This window comes from Clytia hemisphaerica, unplaced genomic scaffold (genome assembly GCF_902728285.1).
Source record: "Clytia hemisphaerica strain Z4C2 unplaced genomic scaffold, Clytia hemisphaerica genome assembly, whole genome shotgun sequence".
Taxonomy (NCBI): domain Eukaryota; kingdom Metazoa; phylum Cnidaria; class Hydrozoa; order Leptothecata; family Clytiidae; genus Clytia; species Clytia hemisphaerica.
In genome coordinates this window covers 928,693-947,907 of record NW_027104060.1, presented here as the reverse complement: position 1 = coordinate 947,907, position 19,215 = coordinate 928,693, and the positions used below count along the sequence as shown (strand labels likewise).

At 35.7% G+C, this 19,215-nt stretch overlaps 1 protein-coding gene across 1 annotated transcript; it reads right to left on the bottom strand.

The window, feature by feature from the left end:
- Positions 1-5,801: 5,801 nt before the first annotated feature.
- LOC136812389 (uncharacterized) lies at positions 5,802-7,077 on the bottom strand. Its single transcript, XM_067068880.1, has 4 exons — positions 6,889-7,077; positions 6,594-6,647; positions 6,248-6,349; positions 5,802-6,006 (listed from the first exon to the last, which is right to left on the bottom strand). The coding sequence occupies exons 1-4, from the start codon at positions 7,014-7,016 to the stop codon at positions 5,949-5,951; spliced, it is 342 nt and encodes a 113-aa protein (XP_066924981.1). The 5' UTR covers positions 7,017-7,077; the 3' UTR covers positions 5,802-5,948.
- Between the last annotated feature and the right edge of the window lie 12,138 nt (positions 7,078-19,215).

Genomic DNA, 19,215 nt, shown 5'->3' with positions numbered 1-19,215 from the left:
CGCTCCCTAAGAATATGATAAGGAAGCTTTTCATGAATACTTTGTTTGTCTTCCTCAGAATGCTCATAACTCATCTGTGTCTCTGTCAGACATAACAAATCATTTTCATACAAAAATCTGTCCTTTTGAATATCAACTGCATGTCGTTTTAAAGATCTTACATTCAATAGGCAAACATTTAAATTAGAACTACACCTCATAATATCTGCAACTCTTTCAACTTTGTTCTGACGCAATCGTGTGTATTCTTCACTAACTTTATCACTACAGACAAAAGCACTACGTCAATATTGACCGGTAAAGTACAAACCATTTAAATTTTTCACTCTGCTCATTGCAACATACATTTGACCAGCAAAACTAACGACTACTGAATCCAAAGTCAATCCTTGAACTTTGTGCACTGTACAAGCATAAGCTAGCTTAAGAGGAAATTGTGTCCGAGAAATGATAGGTGAAGTGTATGGGTTTTTTTTTGTCAAAGGGATAATTTACCTCACTCTTTTCAATGAGGAACAGTTTCAGTGGCCTTAGCATATTGGTCTTTACTTTGAGCTTTTATTCCAGCCGTCTTATCGTCTAGTCTAACACAAATTAGCTCTGCTTTTTTGTTTCTGAATTTTACGTCAGTGACGGTTCCAAGTTGACCATTGATCAACCTATCCTCTATATCAATATTACTAATTAGCATTACTCTTGCCCCCCTATTTTCAAATAAAATAGAACTGATAAGCCACCTGTATCGTTAAGTGGCAGGTTCTTAACCTTGGTAATTTGAGATTCAGTAAAATCCCTTGGATAAACGTCCATAGCTTCTACATTTATTGTTTCCGAGGGCAGAGTATCTAATCTTTGAATATTGTGAAGATGGACTGAAGCATTTTCTGCAAACAAATACAATGATTCTATTGGATAATCAGGGTGTTCTCGTGTTATCAGTCTAGATTTAATAATACTTTCATCATTACTATCTAATTCACCTACTCTTACATTGTTCAAGAGATCAATGAAGTCAGAGTCATCCTTTTGACGCATAATCTCATCTAATTCAGCTAGTTTGAATAGGTGCCATAATTTGAATGCACCAATAATAGGTCCCTCAGTTGAAAATACTGGACTTTGAAAAATTAGAGGTAATTGAAAGAGCCCGGCCGGCACAAGACATTTTATCGACGTCTCAATTTTGTCTCAATGACGTCTTGACAAGATTGCCTCGATAATGCGTCTTTAAACTGTCTTCTAGTTGCATTGAAAATTAGCTTGACAAGACTGCCTCGATAATGCGTCTTTAAACTATCTTCTAGTTGCATTGAAAATGCGAGATTTTTCCCATATCATCTTTATTTTTTCTATCTTGCTGCGAGATGTCTTCAAAATGTCTTAATGAAGACCGGTTGAGATGATTATTACGTCACTGGGTTCCAAGCTTCTTGTCTTCTTCAAGACGGATATAAGACATATTAAAGACCGCGCTTTTTTTCACCGAAAAGTGAGGGTTTATTTTTGGAATATACGCTTTAGCGTGTAACATAACTAAAGACATTAACCCCCGGCGTGTGACAAAATTCATGGCTTGCAAACTGATGACCAAATCAATACCCATAAGATCTTTAAATTCTAAGCAAAGAGATATTTTTGATATAGTACTAAATTGGGGAAAAATGTATGTGCAAAATTCCAAGTCCAATAATCCTATACTACTAGAACCATTGAGAATATTTTTAACAGGTGGAGCGGGCGTAGGAAAATCTCACTTAATTAAATGTGTTTACAATTGTTTGTCAAAAGTCCTAGCATATAAAAGTGATGAGCTAGAGAAGCCACGTATTATTAAATTGGCCCCAACTGGTATAGCAGCTATCAATATATCTGGCACCACAGTACACACAGGATTGAGTATTCCAGTTGGAAAATTCAGAAATATGGCTGACAAACAAAGGACTGCCATTAGAAATAAATTATATCATGTAAAGTTGATAATAATTGAAATATCTATGATTTCGTCACAACAGCTTTTAAACATCCATACAAGATTATGTGAAATTTTTGGTGTAAATGACAACACACCATTTGCAGGGAAAAGTATCATTGTTTGTGGAGACCTCCCAGCCGGCACGAAGATGTCTTGCTGCCGTTTTGAAAATGTCTTGTCCAAGGCGCGGATATGTCTGAAAGATGGCTTCTTTAGGTCTCAAATGTCCGCTTTGAATGCGTCTTAACTAAGACGCGTATGAAGATGTCTTTAGAGCGTCTTGAAGATGTCTCGCTTGACCGCGTCTTCGTTAAGACTCGTAGGAAGATGTCTTAAGAGTGTCTTGAAGACGTCTTTAAAACCGTCACTATTATCAAATCTTTCTTGTCTTAGGGAAGATGCCACTGAGATCCGGTTCATATATTTTCTTAAGAATAACTCAAAAACCTTCATTTGAGATCGAGGAAAATAATTAAGGAAAAAAGCAATGTTTTGTTGAACCATTTTTAATGGTATTTTTTTATTATACAATAATCTTCCGGACTGAGATTCCACTGCCACTATCTAGCGGAAAAAGACCAGGACTCCAGCTAATTGAAAAATGAGCTTCGAAAAGTTAGCCAGATTTGTTCTTAACAAAGTATAAGCTGTTTTCCCACCTCTAGAAAAACTTGTTAATTTACAATATTCAGCTGGCTATCCCAGATATAATAGCAAGAACATTCCAGTAAACAAAGTGAAACTTAGTCAAAGAAGTGGAAACAGTGGTATTATTTGATGAAGAGTTATTTAAGTATAAATTAATCTCTATTTACAAATGAAATCTGGAAAATAAATACATATCTACAATTTCATATTCACAATTTAGCAGAAAATCCTTTATGTTTGCAATAGCACTCTTGCAAAAGAAAAAGCGAAGATTTGATTAAGCCAACATAATAGTGTGCTATCATTCTTGCTCTGAAGGCTTAATCAATGAAGACCACAAATACAAAGAAAATATTCAATGAAAGAGTGTCATAACATGGTCTTTCTATAATCAGGAATCAACGAGAGCAACGTCAGAAAATTGAAAACTTATTGATTATTGGGAATTTTTGTTACTCACTTGGGAGTCAAAGAAGTTCTTTTCAGGGTTATTCCAACTTATTCGTGAGTTACAAAAGAACCGCTGTTACTTGCCAAGATCTCCGTTGCAATTGAAGGCTGTTTTCTGAATTTTGCGATACGAAATTATTTCAAACACTGAAAATCCTAACAATCAATTTTTCTTTTGGCGACCGAGACCACCTTTTTGGGCTGGAGCATTCCGTAATTTGTTTTGCACCTTCTTAGCCACATCATGATCGGTTGTTGAGGAGTATCAGCTGGTGATCACATCTGAAGAAAGAATCAGAAGAATTGTTTTAAAAATCAAGAAGGGTGAATCTAGTAGGTCCTAGCCCTAAGATCAAAATCACTAACATAGTTAATTGCATGAATGAATAGATCCTATCTTGAACAGGGGTGGAACTACGACTAACCGAAGTGAAATATGAAAAAGATGTTACTGGTTTACATTTATTTCTTTAACTTACCAGATATGGATTTGTATACCAAGGAATTTTTAAAGGCGAATTTGCCATTAGCACCTTCCATGTTGCACAGGCTCAGGAACGATTTCGAGAAATATCTAAATGAAAGATAAAATATTGAAATGACGAGGTGAAAAATTGAATTAAAAAGCAATTTTTGACGCTCTGTTTGAATCAGGAGCAAATATTTTAGTATAACTTCAATACTTTGAAACTTCACATTGGCTCTAAGGCAGAGGTGTAGTATTACATGGTATTGCCTTCATAAACAGTTAGTATAGGGTTATTAATGATATACTTCGCTCGCCCTCGGCTCTTCTATTTTTACGATGGTATTAATTAATTTATAATAACACTGAAGCAGTGTTTACATATTCAGTAAAGGATTTTTAAGACTCACGACTTACTGAAAGACCATGGAAAAATGCAGAGAAAAATTGTCTTTACCTATCCATAATTTCGATGATTGCTGAACCAAAGTCTTCGCCACCGATTCTTGAAATGCGAGATTTCTAATAAAATAATTGTTTCATTAAGTGTCTGTCTATTGATGAGGTCCAGCATTTATATTAGAATTCATCCATTGTTTTAAAACCCAACTCTAAGAGCCAGGGATACTTACAAGCTTTATGCTTATTAAACAAAAAGACGAACATTATTCCGTGTCAAAGTTTAAAGGAGCACTCCACTGAAAATTGAAATTTTGATATATTTTTCCCTTTCAGATATATGAAATACACCCCCTTCTCACAGACCCACTAGGACTCCTTCCCACTGGAAAAATTGGCCAAAATATCGTCCCGGTGGAAAATTGTTCCCATTTTTGTCCCCACTGAAAATAAACAAATAAGCCAATCCTCGCTGAAAAATACTATAAAATACTATGCTATTTTTCTTATCCCCACTGAATTATCTGACTTGAAAACAAAAGAACTGAAATCCCAAGCCATAAGAAATATAGAAATATCAATCCCTATTGAGTTTCAGCCCGTTATTTTTATCCCAACCGCCTGAAAAAATCCCACCGGGTCTGTCAGAAAGGGGTGTATGAAATGAACAGTAACTAACAATTTCTAATCTTGATTTGAGGTTAAAAAGAAAAACATCCAGGTAGCACTATCACTGCAAAAAAAGTTTGTTTGAAAAAAGAGTCAGAGTATAGTATAAGAGATTTTTTGAAACACGATTGTGAAAAAAGTAGAAGTAAATTCTAAAAAAACATTTTGCTTCGTGATCCCTGAGTGCATAAAAAACATTTCGGAAAAAATTTTCCTGCAGAGTGCCCCTTTAATGTAAAAGCAATAATTTCTTACAAATTTGTCAAGGTATTCTTGATCGGCAAGATTTTGCTCAAGATCAACCATTTCTTCTTGAGTTGTGACCATTGATATCTCAAAAAGTTGCTCTTGAAGTGGAAGAGCTCCAAAACGTTCATCGACGTGATTTTTCAGCAAAACAATTGCGTCCATGCTTTTTGTTTGCCTTTCATAGAGTTTGTCAAGTTTTTCTAAATGGAATGATTTGAATGGTTATTCAACTATACTGGAAAATAGCAAACAAAACAAAAATGATTCGGCTTTTTCATGTACTGGGTGGTTCAAAAAAATCTACGGATGTTTGGCAGTCTTTTCAGACCTGTCAAACTAACCTGCGAGCCATACTTTGCTTGAATATAGAAGAGGGGGTCTAGCTTAAATTTCAATGTATTACTTTTTAAATTTGGACGATCGATTTAAAAGTTGTAGCTAAAATCCAGTGTAAAAAAATCACCTTTCGAAGAATACAAAATAAGATTAAAAATAGGTGATTAAATGACAACTTTTGAACTGATCATCCGAATAAATGTAAAATTTAGGGTATCATCTAAATAAAGTTCAACCCGGTGTAACTTATCTAAAAGAACTTCAGACAAATAGCCTTAAGTATTCTAATAAAACGACGAATATAGCTCTTCTCTAAATTCTGTCTAAAATTATGACATATAAACTGACCCATTATACTACTATTGTCGATGACTTGCTCGCTCATGATCTCTTCTGTGTCTCTTCTAATAAGAATAAGAGGACAACAATAAGATAAAAACTAAACAGAAGAGAACTGTCATGCTTGATCGATATATTGAAAGACACGATTTCAAGTCTCCTTAATTCATCTCTGAATCGCCTCAGTTTAATTCAGTTGAAACGAGAATACCCTCATAGCTAGAACTTTCAGTGAAAAATATCACAATTGATTTGTTCTGGAAAATCTTTTCTTGATGACGTTCTTTTAACACTATTAAATGTTGAATTATTGTTATGGACGTGTGGCGATTTCGTTTTACCAGACAATGTGATAGTCGGGGAATTTCGTTGTGATTTATTTGGGGTATGCGGTGACTTTTGAAAATGTGGCGGTGTACTTTATAATTTGAGTTTGCTTCGTAAACTGTTGGCCGATTTGTTTAGAAGATTGTGTGGTCTAAAAGAGCATAAAAATAAATATTTACTTAGATTGTTTGACCGAAATTTCTGACCCATTTAATTTCTCTAAAGCTAATTTGGAATGCCCTGCTCGTGTGGGAGTCTTTGAAACCAATACAAAGCTAAAACCGGCTTTATGTAAGAAATGTAAGAATATTTCATTAACTGATTGAGACGTGGACAGGTGATATAGTTAGCAAACGTTTAGACCCAATGAAAGTCAATTTGTAGATTCTTACAAGACTGGAGATTGTTCATGTCCTGAAGTATGGGCAGATTGGGTAACTAATTCTAACGATTGATCTTGCGTCGTTGTTCCTTGCCCAATATCCAAACTGGATCTAATAAAAAATAAATCGTTCTGGGTTAATCCAGTAAACAACAGCATTTTTTACTCCCTATCTTGAACTCTCGAAGGACTGAAAAGCTTTTTTTCATATAAAAATTTGATCTCATCATGATGCAAGGATATTTCTCATAAATAATTTACATAGAATGGAAACATTTTTAAGATTAAAAGAAAGTCTTGGTACAACTTTTTAAAATGACACTTATAACAACAAGTAAAAATAAACTTTTTATTACCTATCATTTCTAGCAGTATTCCTCGATGATGTTAATTTAAAATTTGTTTCGGTTCTAAATAAAAAGATACTACGTTTTCAATTCTTTGATTGAAAAATAAAGCAGAGAAGAGGTATAGTGGGTTTTTTATTTAGCGGGAAATTTAATTAAAGCTTGAAGAAAAAAATTCTTAAAAAGAAACAATCCTAAAACTCTAGCAATCAGAGAAGCTGTTTTTCGATTATTTCCCATTTTCGTTAGTTAGGTAAGTCAAGCAATTTTTTAAGCTACGAAAAGATAATACTGTACAACTAACGGTTTTATTGATAGCCCACTCTGAGGAGAAGAGTATTGGCGAGGGAAATCGGGTACATCATCTTCTTCGTTTTCTCCATCTTCTCCGGATATTTCTGATTCCTCGTCTGAAAAAGGGACATTGGTCATATTGTTTTCTCCGTCACCTTCAGCCTCGGTCCCACTGTCAATAGCAAGACAGCTTCGATGACTTCCTATACCAAGAAATATTTAAATGAGGTTATTGAGCTAAGACAGGTAAATTTGAATATTAAGAATATTAACAGGATCAGCCTATTTTCAATGTATTTTTCAATACAATGAATAAGAAATGAAACTGACAAATAAATATGGATTTGTGTTGCAATTTTGCGATTACTTTTTAAACTTGAAGAGCTTCCCGTCATAACCCAAGGAACACATTTAAGATTGTTTATTATGAGAATATTTTACGCATATTCAATGTATAGACTTTAAAGCGTTTAGGTTTTATGTAATTTCACTGAAAACTGTTGAAAAATTGAATGGGTCGTTTGATACACGTATTCGCTAGCAAAGATATGTTTTGTATTTGCGATTATTTATTGGAAAAAAATACATTTTAGTTTGTTAATTTCAACATTTCCATATATTATGGGCATTGCAAACTTCATGGCAAAACTGTCTTAATTTCGCATGATTTAATTAAACAAAAAACTAGCCATAAATCTTGAACTAATCTTCAGATTGACCTTGTATTTAGAATATAGACTCACTGATAAAAAAAATAACTCAAATAAACATCCGGATTCAATTTTTCGGTACAGGGCGATAAGCATTTCCCTTTTTTGACCGGGGTGACTTAAAAAGGATGATATTTGACCGGGCCTTAACTATGAATTTCTAAAATTTGACCGGGTTCAAATTTTTGATTATTTTCTGACCGGGTTTACCAATTTTCCACCGGGGACAAAATTTGGCCTGTTTTTAGGCATTTTTTTCACCGAGGTGGATCTGACCGGGCCACTGACTCAGGGGTGTCGAGAACCCTGCTCTTCCATTGAAACTGATATTATTAGAAACAATGCAAATTTATAAAAGATGAACAATTATGTTTCAAATAGTAATAGTCATGGTACATGATATTTTTCGAGCTTAGATCTTCGTCATATTTTCCGAGCCTTTAAGGCACGTTTTTAGCCAATCAAATTGCTACTCTCGGGTACTCAATAGCCGGGGGGTTTGGAATAAGCGGGGGTTGGAAAAAATGTAATTGGAATAAAAATGTCCTGGGTGGAAAATTTTTGAAATGGGGGCTAATAGCAGAATTAGGACAGATAGGCTACGTCATATCTTCCTTTGTTTCGAGCGTAAAACTCCTACTCTTCGGGATATGAGCACTGCTCTTGTTTTGAATATTGAAATTCTCCTGATAAATCGCATGCGCACTGATGTTTTAATGAAACAATAGCGAGTTTCGAAACCTAAAGCCAAACAGCTGTATTTCAAACATTCTTTTATTTGAAACCTCTATTGATAAACTTCTTTTGTGAAAGTTGTCTATTATGTTTAAACCTATTAATAAGCAATTCCCGGTGGGGGTTACTAGTGGCCGCCTATAGCAGCGCCTATAGACAAAGAGTAAGGCCTAAAAGCCTGGAGCTGTCTATTGTGTAGACTAGACAAAAGAGGGTACTTTCAAAAACATTTTCCTAAAAGTTAATAAGCGGGGTGGGGTTGGAATAAGAATGTCCTCGGTGGAAAATTTTCAAAAAATTAATTAATTAGGGAGGGCGGGTATTAGGTACCTGCTAGTAAGTGGCGATAAATCCAGGTAGTTAGTCTGATTCAGTTCATAGGGAACAATAGTTTCTCATTTTCTTCGAAATTTTCAGACCTAAATGTTCCTTTTTTTAGGACATGATGACAAGTACCATAACGACCATAGTACTTTTTGAAATCCAAGCTTAGTTTATATGCTTCGAGGATTTATCATGTACTTTTATAATTTTGCTTCCGCTCCGTTGAAGATAAACTGTTTCATTTTAATGATAATGAGGGTTTCTGACCAATACCTAGATTTTTGAACTTGGAAGACCTTTTTAGGGTTTCGATTCTACTTTTGTCCGTATTTTTTGACGAGATTATTGAATTTGAATGATTCAAATCTTTTTTGTGCTACGTTTCTCTTCATCTGAAAAATTAAATATTCTATAAATATAATAATTATTCCTATTTAAAATTTAAGTGACTGCAAAACCTGTGATGAAATCTTTAATTTTTAATTCTCTATTTCTAGTGCATTATTACAAAAAGGTTTTTAAGAAACAAAACGAATCATCAGCCGAAACAAGTTGAAGTTTTGCAAATTTCTGTGACAACGTCATATGGACGAGTTGACTCGACAGAGCCGACCGATAATAATCGATTTATGCAGTTCTATCAAAAATTGAATTATTTGGGACTCTATTGGCATTATTTTCTCTATTTTCGTCATAGAATATCCTAATTTTAGGGACATCTAAGAAAATTAACAATATACAAGTATACAGGATACAAGTAAATAATAAATAGCTATTTTAACTATTGATAATATAAGCTAAAAGGAGAGCAGGCTTCATAAGCTCATCCGTCAAGTATTAGTTTCATAAGACCACATGAATGTCAGCCAAGGTTCTAATAGTATTTAAAAATTTACACGAAAAAAAAGTTTAAAAAAATCTAGAATAATGAAATCTATGCACGAAAGATTTTATTACAAACTCCAGCAAAGATGAATGATGAATTTTCGATCAAGATTATTTGAAAATATTACTTAAAGTCTTCCTTGATTAATGAAAATCTTATTTTTATTTAACCGACCGACCGACTCATATTTTGCTAACGATGTGCTCGTAGAACAACAAATTTAATTGGTTTCGCCTTATGCTATTAGTTGCAAACAAACTCAGTTAAAACATGCTCTCAAATTTTGTCATCGAAAGCACAAAGCAATAACAGCTACGTTATTCCCAAGAACTTAAAAAGAATTTAAACAAAACAACAGGTCTCAGGAAAAAATACAAAAAAATTATTAAGTGCAACAAACACAATTCTATGTCATAGAATAATGAAAAACAATACAACTGCCCAAAATTTAAAGATGCAAAGCTCCCGTAAAATGGGCTGTTCCATTGAAAAACCATACAGGGGGGTGGACGAACCTTTTCAAGTCAAAAAAAATATTGAAAATGTGTCGATACCCCCTGGAAAATGGCAAAATTTGCAAAAATAGACTTGGAAAAATTCTTTTCATACCTTAAAGTGAGGGTGGATGAAGTAAAATCAGTATTTTACCCCCTTGGAAGAATAAGAAACACCCACTGGAAATTTTTCTCCAATTACCCTCTGGAAATGTTCGTCCACCCCCTTGTATGGATATAAAATGTAATGGTCCAATGCACTTAGCCAGACGATAAAGTTAAAGATTTCATATAAATCTGTTAAAAGCTTAATGATATCTACTTGTTGAAATAGAGCATGTGAGCATTTGAAAGATGGCATATTCAAATCTTGGAAATAGACTTTAACCCAGATTCACGATTCAATGCATATTCTTCAAAACCACAAGCAAAGTCGTAAAACACAATTTCAGGAGGAATTTTCAAATGTGTATACAAAGAGGACATCGCATCCTTTCTCCCTGTGCCCTCCGTAACAGTGCCCGTGGGCAGGGCAGAACCAGAGAAATAAAAAAGACGCCCCTCTCTTGGCGATGTTAGGGCCGTACTTTTTCGAACATTTGGTTTGCGCATCATCATCGTCACCGAAATTTCGATTTAGACGTACCTGTACTCCATCTCGGTGGAAGTAGTTAAACCTGCCAAGTTTTGGAGGGTTGTACGAATCCACGATCTCGATTGCTTCTCCCACGCTTGGATCCGATGATTCCAACGACGATTTTTGTTCCAGGAGATATACCAGAAAAGGCTTTGGCGTCACCATTAGCCTGGGAATCCATGCTATGATTTCTTCTTTGATTAACTGATGGCGAAATGTATAGCATGGTACGGGCTGAGAGTTTGAATTTCCCAGATCCTAATAACGGTTGAAAACATAGCCAATCAAATTTTGTTATTCTTTTACTGGTCACACTTTCTTAGAGAAAGCGCAACTTTCGAAATTTGGTTTTTATTTTAGTAAGTGAGGACAGCGCTAAATTCGAATTTACTACTGTAAAAAATGTGAGTCCAATATTGGACTCACAGCTCGAACCCGTCTTGTGTACATCAAATTATAAAAAAACACAGGACGGGTCTCCTGTCTACGTCACCATCAGCATTGGCGACGTTATGTTGGGTGGGATAAAAGGCTCGCAAGAAAAAACAAAGTTCAGGGCTGACTTTCTGCACCTGATCGATATGCTCAACAGCTTGAGATAGATCAAGCTCCGTTTTGGTGAGCTCTTTGATAAACTTGTCAATCGCAGATGGCATGAAAGCACGAATAGGTTCGTCAAAGGCTAAAAGATGTAAGACTGTCTTGGTTGCTTTCAGTTGTTCAGTGGTCAGAAGTTGGTCAAAATAACGTTTGACTAAAGGTAAACACTCATTGGGGATCACATCCAACATACAATCTTGTTCGGCTTTGTCACATTCTGGAGCAGACCCAGTAACCTTTTTAAGATATGTTCTGGCGTTTCGATATTTTTTCTTCAAGAGTTTGTATTGCTCGGCAGTCTGTCCATTGGCTTTCTTTGGGTATGCTAGAAAACATTGATCAAGTCTCCAAACTGAGTTGGTAACTTTTTCCGCATCGGGTTTAAGATTTTCGATGGGAACGATACATAGGTTTTGGTGCATGATTCCGATCTTTGTTCCGTCACACGCAAGGATTTTTGGATTTTCACCACACCATGGACAAATTTTGCGAAATTCTCTCGGCTGGTGACTAGCCCATGCAAAAAAGACCTTTCCGAGGGTTTTAGCTGAAATGAAGTTCTTTTCAGAACGATTTCGCTTGTAAACGCCATCGATATGTTTGAAAATGCTGAAAAGTTACATTTCATGCTTGAAACCATGCCAACGAACTCTCACAATATTTCTTCCACTACAGGGGGGGGGTTTTCACTTTTACGGTATGACGGTATTGGGCCTTTTTACCCCCGGTAAATCGGTATTACGAGAAAAAAACGACGGGATTACGGTATTTCATTTTCTACCGGTATCGGTAAATTGCCTGTTTTTTTGTCGGTATTTCGATATTTTTATCAATAAAAAACGGTATTTCGGTATAAAACTATTTACCTTTTAGTTTCTTCATGAGTTTCATGCAGAAAATTTTTCAAAAAAGATAAGTCTCTTCCGCTATTTTAACCAGTAAAATTTTCTTGCTCGCTTCGCTCGCACAATCTAGGATGTCCTATTGAGTTATTGTCATGGTGAGGTTATTCAAAATAAGCAAAACTTTACGATAACTAAACAATTTTTGTTATTTTTCTGCGGGCGCATTTTTTTAATGACAACTTTTGTGATGCAAATACTGCATCCAGTAGTTCTAAAAGCATCTTGTGCAGCATCGAACGATTAAAAAATAATTCACATCATGATGCACATGATGCGTTTTCAGGCAATCTAGGCATTCTAAATTTCAAATTTTTTCTTGGGCGAAACTCTTGGAACGCCGCACCGGGTACGGCAGGTACGTCGCTCGCCGTACCATATTTTTGCCAACAAATGGTCAGTGTTAAATAAAATCAAAAAATATATGACCAAACAAGGCATACTTGGCTAACAATAGCGTATTAAGGCCGTTTTTCAATAACAAAGGAGAGCGAAAATTCTCGAAAAATTTTCGCGCTCGCTTCGCTCGCGTTATTTTTTATAAATTTTTTCTTTCCTCCGATACGGGGGGGGGGGGGTAAACTTTAGAATTCGCGTCCTCTAGTTGCACCACAGCACCACCTCTATGAAGCCTGTGTTGAAGTCTACGGCTTCTCAGACCATGATTGGCCCAAACCTCGATTTTGAATTAATTCTCAATATAAAAGACATCTTATGGGTCTGCGAAGAAGAAATTATTGGGGGAAAGGCTTATTTTTGCATTTGCCTCCCGTAACAAGCAAGTAACTTTGGCGCGGCAGACCTAAAATATTGCTTTATGAAAGCTCAAATAGCTGTAAAAGAGGCCTTAAAAAGTGGACGATATCGAGAATAAGGTCACAAAACTAGCAAAAAACTTTATTGGCGAAAATGTTTGGTATAAGAATGGAACAAGCTGGAGTTTTTACAAGCTCTCGTTTGATTTGGTTGGTCGTTAATCTGTAATAAAACAATTTTGTTACTTTTTCTAAAGAACGCGTCATCTCTATTACTTCAAATAACCAATTAGTGAAGTCTCATGTAAAAACTTCAGCCCATCCCATAAGAATAGGTCAATCTGTTTAAAAGAGACCATAAAAAGGTTAAATTTAGCCCAATAAGGTCACAATCGTTTAACCAAAGATGTAAAAGCAAAAATGTTTTTTTTCGCGCGTGAATACGTGAATTGGCAAAAATTTGTGCGTGAATACCTGAATTGAGGGTTGACTGGGGGGCCTCATAAAGTACAAAACTTGTTTGTACAATTTCTCATTTGTTACTACACAATAGATTTGATAACTGAAAATTCATTATTTTCGAGAAAAAAAACATAAATATAATATCGGTATCGGTATTAGGCTTCCTTCAACGACGGTATTACGGTATTTGACCCAAAATCTTGTCGGTATGACGGTATTTAAGACCCCTGAAAACCCCCCCTACTACACAGACTTGTTGGGAAATCCTGAAGATGGATTGCTTTGAGCCGTTCCACTTCAGGTTGCAAGTACCATTGGGACAAATCAACTTGTACACCCGTGCAGGCATTGCACTCTTTGCGGTGTATAGAGTGGTGTGACAGTCCCAAGAATAGATCGTGTTTCCACCATCGTCTTTTTCGAATTCGAGCTAGAATGAAAAATATAAAATCACTATATCAACCACATAGATTGTATATCTTAAAAACTAAATACATTTGAATATTATATGAAATCGCTCTTTTATCAGCCAGCCATATGAAAAAATAAATACAAGTTAAATTGTCACCATGTACATAAAATCCAAAAGATATTTACCTCGCATTCACAGTGCTGAGGATGTTCGGTGGGAAAGAAAGTGATGAAGTAGTCCGGGTCTTTTCTTGCTTTTAGGGAATGCTGCATCATCTCCTTGGTGTTGTCGAGCAATTCTTCTGAATACGGGCCAGTACCAACTTCCCGGGGAAAGGGCGGATAAAAAGACCACTGCTTTGTCTCATTATTGAATCCATCAACCTGGAGATTAACAATAAATAAAAAAGGATTAGTAAATAGGAAATCGAAATTGTAATTATTGTCAGACTATACATTATCTTGAATCGCTTATTACGATTAATCATGGGAAAATTCTAACCGCTGGACTGCCTGCATAAGCTTTTGGGGCCGGTATTTATGAACTGAGTTCTCAAAAACATTTTTAAAAACATAGGTACCCACCCCGAAACCGCTACATTTATTTTTGTCACATGTTTTTCATGATATGTAGGTTTGTCCGGGGTCAGAAACCAGATTTATGTAAGGATTGGTCAAAGATTTTAGTATTTGACTACAATATCTAGAAAAAAAATATGGAAGTGAAATTGATGGCTTAAATCATCATCGCCGTCATAGTCATAAATCCGCATCATTTGAATCATCATTTGGAGCCTCGTCAACAGTTTCATCCCCAGTTGGTTCAACTGTACGCACCTCTCTCGATAGCTTGTGCTTGTCCCAGTTGGTTGACATGTAACTTTTAAACAATTCCGTGTGAGGGCAGTCTTCTCGTCAAGGGTTCGTAAGTTGACTTTCCTCCTGTACGTACTGGCGCATAGCCCTGAGCAGCATCTGATGTAAATGTGACCGTTTTTGTTACCTTTAAACAAGTGGACGATGTTGTGTGTAGATGCTCTCACAGCAAACTTTTCCACTTTGTCATTTTTTGATTGCTGTGGAAGAACATCTTGCACAACAGCATTCAATCCAGTAGTGATCTTCTCCGACATTATAGTATTTGTAATACCAACAACATCGGCAGGTTGACAGTAGGAATGTACATCATCTGACCCAGAAGGTCCAATGTTAAACTAAAAAATAAAATATATTTTTTAATTGCTGAGGGTGGGCTAAGGGCTCAACCATACACTTGAGAATAAGAAAAAAAACAAAAATTTCTAGAAAAGTGGTATTTTTGGCATTATCTAGCACCAAGGATTGCTTTAAAAATTGTGTACATTGGGGAATGTTATTTTCTTTGATAAACATTATGCATTAAAAAGACACTAAAGCATAATGCTACTTTTGTTACCCTCCGCTTAATGAAACGTCTTAAAAAGAAAAACGATAACCGTCAGCGACTGCTTGCTCTCGACCACTCCCATCTACTTGATCCAGATGTCAAACGTAAATTCTTTGATAAAATTAAAAACTACTTTGACACTAATGCAGCCTGCAAATACTCTGAACTATCAAAATCCATGTCTAAAGCAGGAACCGATGTTCTCCCAAGACGTGCTAAAGCTCAACCAGACTGGTTCAAATTTGACGAAAAGAACTTGAATGCTCTCATAGATGCCAGAAATGAGGCTATGAGACGTGTTTTCAATAAAAGAACTCGTTTTTCAGAAGAGAGATTACGGTTACTACGAACTAAAGTAAAGGTGGCTGTAAGGAGTGCCAAAAATAAGTGGCTCCATTACATCTCTCACGCAACTAATGTAACTATCGGTACTAAGACTGCTTGGGACAATGTGAAACTGCTAAAAAAAGGACTGTCAAAAGTTAAACCGGTGACTCAAAAGCAATTGAAAAAACCAGACGGTACTTTATGCAAAACCCCGGATGAAAACGCTACCGTTTTCAAAGATCATTTCCAAAAACTTTATGAAAATCAAGTCAATTTTGATGAAACTGTCTTAGATCTCCTGTCCCAAAGACCAGTCTTCGAAAACTGTGATGAAATTCCCTCGGATGAAGAAATAAGGACTGCCATTTCAAAGTTGAAAAATAAAGCTCCAGGAGAGTCTGGAGTGATGACCCAATCGTGGAAAATAATTATCGACAGCCAAGAAATTTTCCAGATATTGAAATCAATCATAACTGATTTCTGGGTAACCGAAACAGTACCTAAAGAATGGAACATTGGCAGGCTTAATGTGTTACCGAAAAAAGGAGATCTTTCCTTGCCAAAAAATTACAGAGGAATCATGCTCCTTGAAAATGCATATAAAATTATTGCAATTATTCTACATCGTAGACTTCTACCGATTGAGGAAAGTTTAGATCATGAGAGTCAATCAGGTTTCCGCCCTGGTAGAGGCTGTATGGATGCTGTTGTTACCGTTAAAACTGCCATAAAGAAAAGACGAGAACATGGACTGGAGACCTGGATTTTATTCCTAGATCTAGTTAAAGCTTTCGACCGTGTTCCGAGAATCGCTTTGTGGAAGGTACTTGAGAAATATGGAGTACCTTTGAAATTGATAAATCTCTTAATAGTTTTACACGCTGACTTCACTGTGAAATTCGTTATAGGCGATGTAGTCCGTACCATTATCAGCATCGTCGGTGTGAAACAAGGTGATATTTTGGGACCGCTATTGTTTACCTTTTACATTACCGCAATGATTGAAACCTGGAAGTTATCCTGTGGTATACCGTTTTGCATATTTCGGAGTAAGAGTGATTTTGTAATGACCGGTCGTAGAACAACCACGAAAGGAGAAGATTTCGAGCTTCCAGACTCGGAATATGCAGACGATACGGCTTTGTTATTTGAGAGTCGAGATCATATCCAACAGGGAGCTACTTCAATAATCCTCCACTTTGATCGTTTCGGAATGGAAATTCATACCGGTGCAATAAATCCCAAGTCAGACTCCAAAACGGAGATATTGTTCTGTGCAAAACCGATATTCATGTATGACAACCCTGAAACCCTTGATAATGTCGACTTATCTGATGTAATTATTGATGAAAAGCGTTATTTGCCCATTGTTGACGAGTTTTGTTACCTTGGTAGTATAGTTACCAACGATTGTACCGATGAAAAGGATGTGGATACCCGTATTGCCAAAGCAAGTGGTGCTTTTGGAATGTTGAGAAAATGTTTGTTTGCATCATCTGATATTACCAATAAGGCCAAAGGATCAATATTTCGTTCGTTAATCTTACCAATTCTTCTTTATGGTAGTGAATGTTGGTGCATGACGGAATCTTTATTGAGAAAGATTCGTAGCTTTTACCATAGTTGTATACGTAGTATGTGCCGAGTAAATCGAAAGCACACATTTCTACATAGAATCTCAACTGATGAGCTTCTTGAACGTGTTGGGCTCGAATCTATCGAAACGTATATATCTAGACAGCAATTGAGGTGGATTGGTCACGTGAGTAGGATGGACTGGGATCGTCTTCCTCGGAAAATGCTTTCCTCATGGGTAGTATCGAAACGACCCAGGGGATGTCCTAAGATGACGTATGGTCGTTCAATTCGAAAATGTATGTCTAAATGTGGTATAAATGTTGATAATTGGTTTGTTATGGCTGGAAATCGTTTGGAATGGAATGCAATGATTAGAAATTTGTCTATATAATTTTTTTTTTTTTTTTTTTTTCTTCTAGTTAGATTACCCTTTTTTTTTTTTTCTACTTTAGTATGTTTCATTTTTCATCTTAGTTATATACTTTTTGTGGTCACTTTAGCTTTAGGAGGTGCTGTGATCCTCACCTTTTGGTGAGGCCTATCCCCTTGCATGGGAAGGCATCTGTCTGTCTGTCATTTTCTTTGATAAACATTATGCATTAAAAAGACACTAAATATCGCGAGCTGATAGAAAATAAAAAAAGATAAGAAAAAGGAAGTTTTTTCTGCATCAACTAAGTAACATAAGCTAGTCTTTATTTCAGAATAGATATCATTCAATGCACGGACATGGCAACAATCGATTCCATCCCATTCATCACTTTTGATAGTGAAAGAGAGAAGGCTCTGTGGATTCCACATGTACATTTTGTTGTTTCGCCTATTCTCCTCACGATAACGAAGTTGTTGAACTAAAATAAAGATAAAATTACACTCAGTAAAGAAAAAACGATCTTTTGGTGTGAACAAGGCAGCTTGTTTCAGATCTTTAGCTTACAAAGCAATGCTTATATAGAAGATTTACACATAATTTACTGACATCATCCAAAATCTACTACAGTCGAGTCCCACCCACATTCCATTTCGAAAACCTTGAATGACACACCTTGAACTCATGCAAATGCCGTCAGTCAATTTGTTCTGAGAGAGAACAGAGAGACCTAAGTCGAGATATAATACCTTGAATTTTCCACTCATTGAATCATAATCGTTCATAAAGAGGCATTGCTTAAATCGTCCGTTTTCTCTCCAAGCTATCGTGCCTTCATTATAAAGATTGCATTTGAAATCCTGATACAACCTTTCAAGGGGTGAAAGCAGTGCTGTTTGTTGGAAATCTTCATCGGTTAGGCCAAGCTCGGCGACAAGTTTTTCTTTACGGATCGATTCACGATTTCGTTTGAAGTTTTGCTAAAAAATATGGTAGATTTTATGATAACTGAAGTGAAAGTAAGTATTTCGCTACCTACCTTGATTCAAAGAAGGCCTAGGTCCAAGCAATAATTTATTTTCCAACAACGTGTCTTCTAATTAATAAACAATTATTTATAGGTATGAGTTTCATAAAACATTTACTGTAAGACTTAACCTTCAAAAATGACTTCAGAATGTAATCTCTTGACGGACAAGGATTTCGAAAAAAATAAGTCAAAATATTTTGTTGATAAATGTTACAAACAAAGCTTGTTTTAGAAAGTTCATTCTTTACAACAGCAATCTCATTTGTATGTAAAATGAACATTTTATTTTATTTTTATTTATTCATTTCAAGCATCACGATTTTTCTTAGAAACTTTAGTAGAAATAGTTCTCTGGCTAATTTTCAAACCAGCACTTTCCAGTTCAGATACTCTTTTAATGACTGACACAAGTGGGTCAGTTGCATTCCTAACAAATTTCTTTAAAATTCCAAGGAAGTTTTCAAAAGGAAATGATGAGATTGAATCCAGTCCTACATTGAACTCTTTCACATCGTCTACCAAGTGTATCAAGCTGTGTACATTGTAACAACAAATTCTTCACCAAAAGAATGAGGGGCATGGTTTACAAAGTATTCAAGAAGCTACTTAGCATAGTTAAGATTTCTTTCATTTCGAACAAGATCATTTTCATCTGACAGAATTCGAATAGCAACAACCAATGTCAAGTGG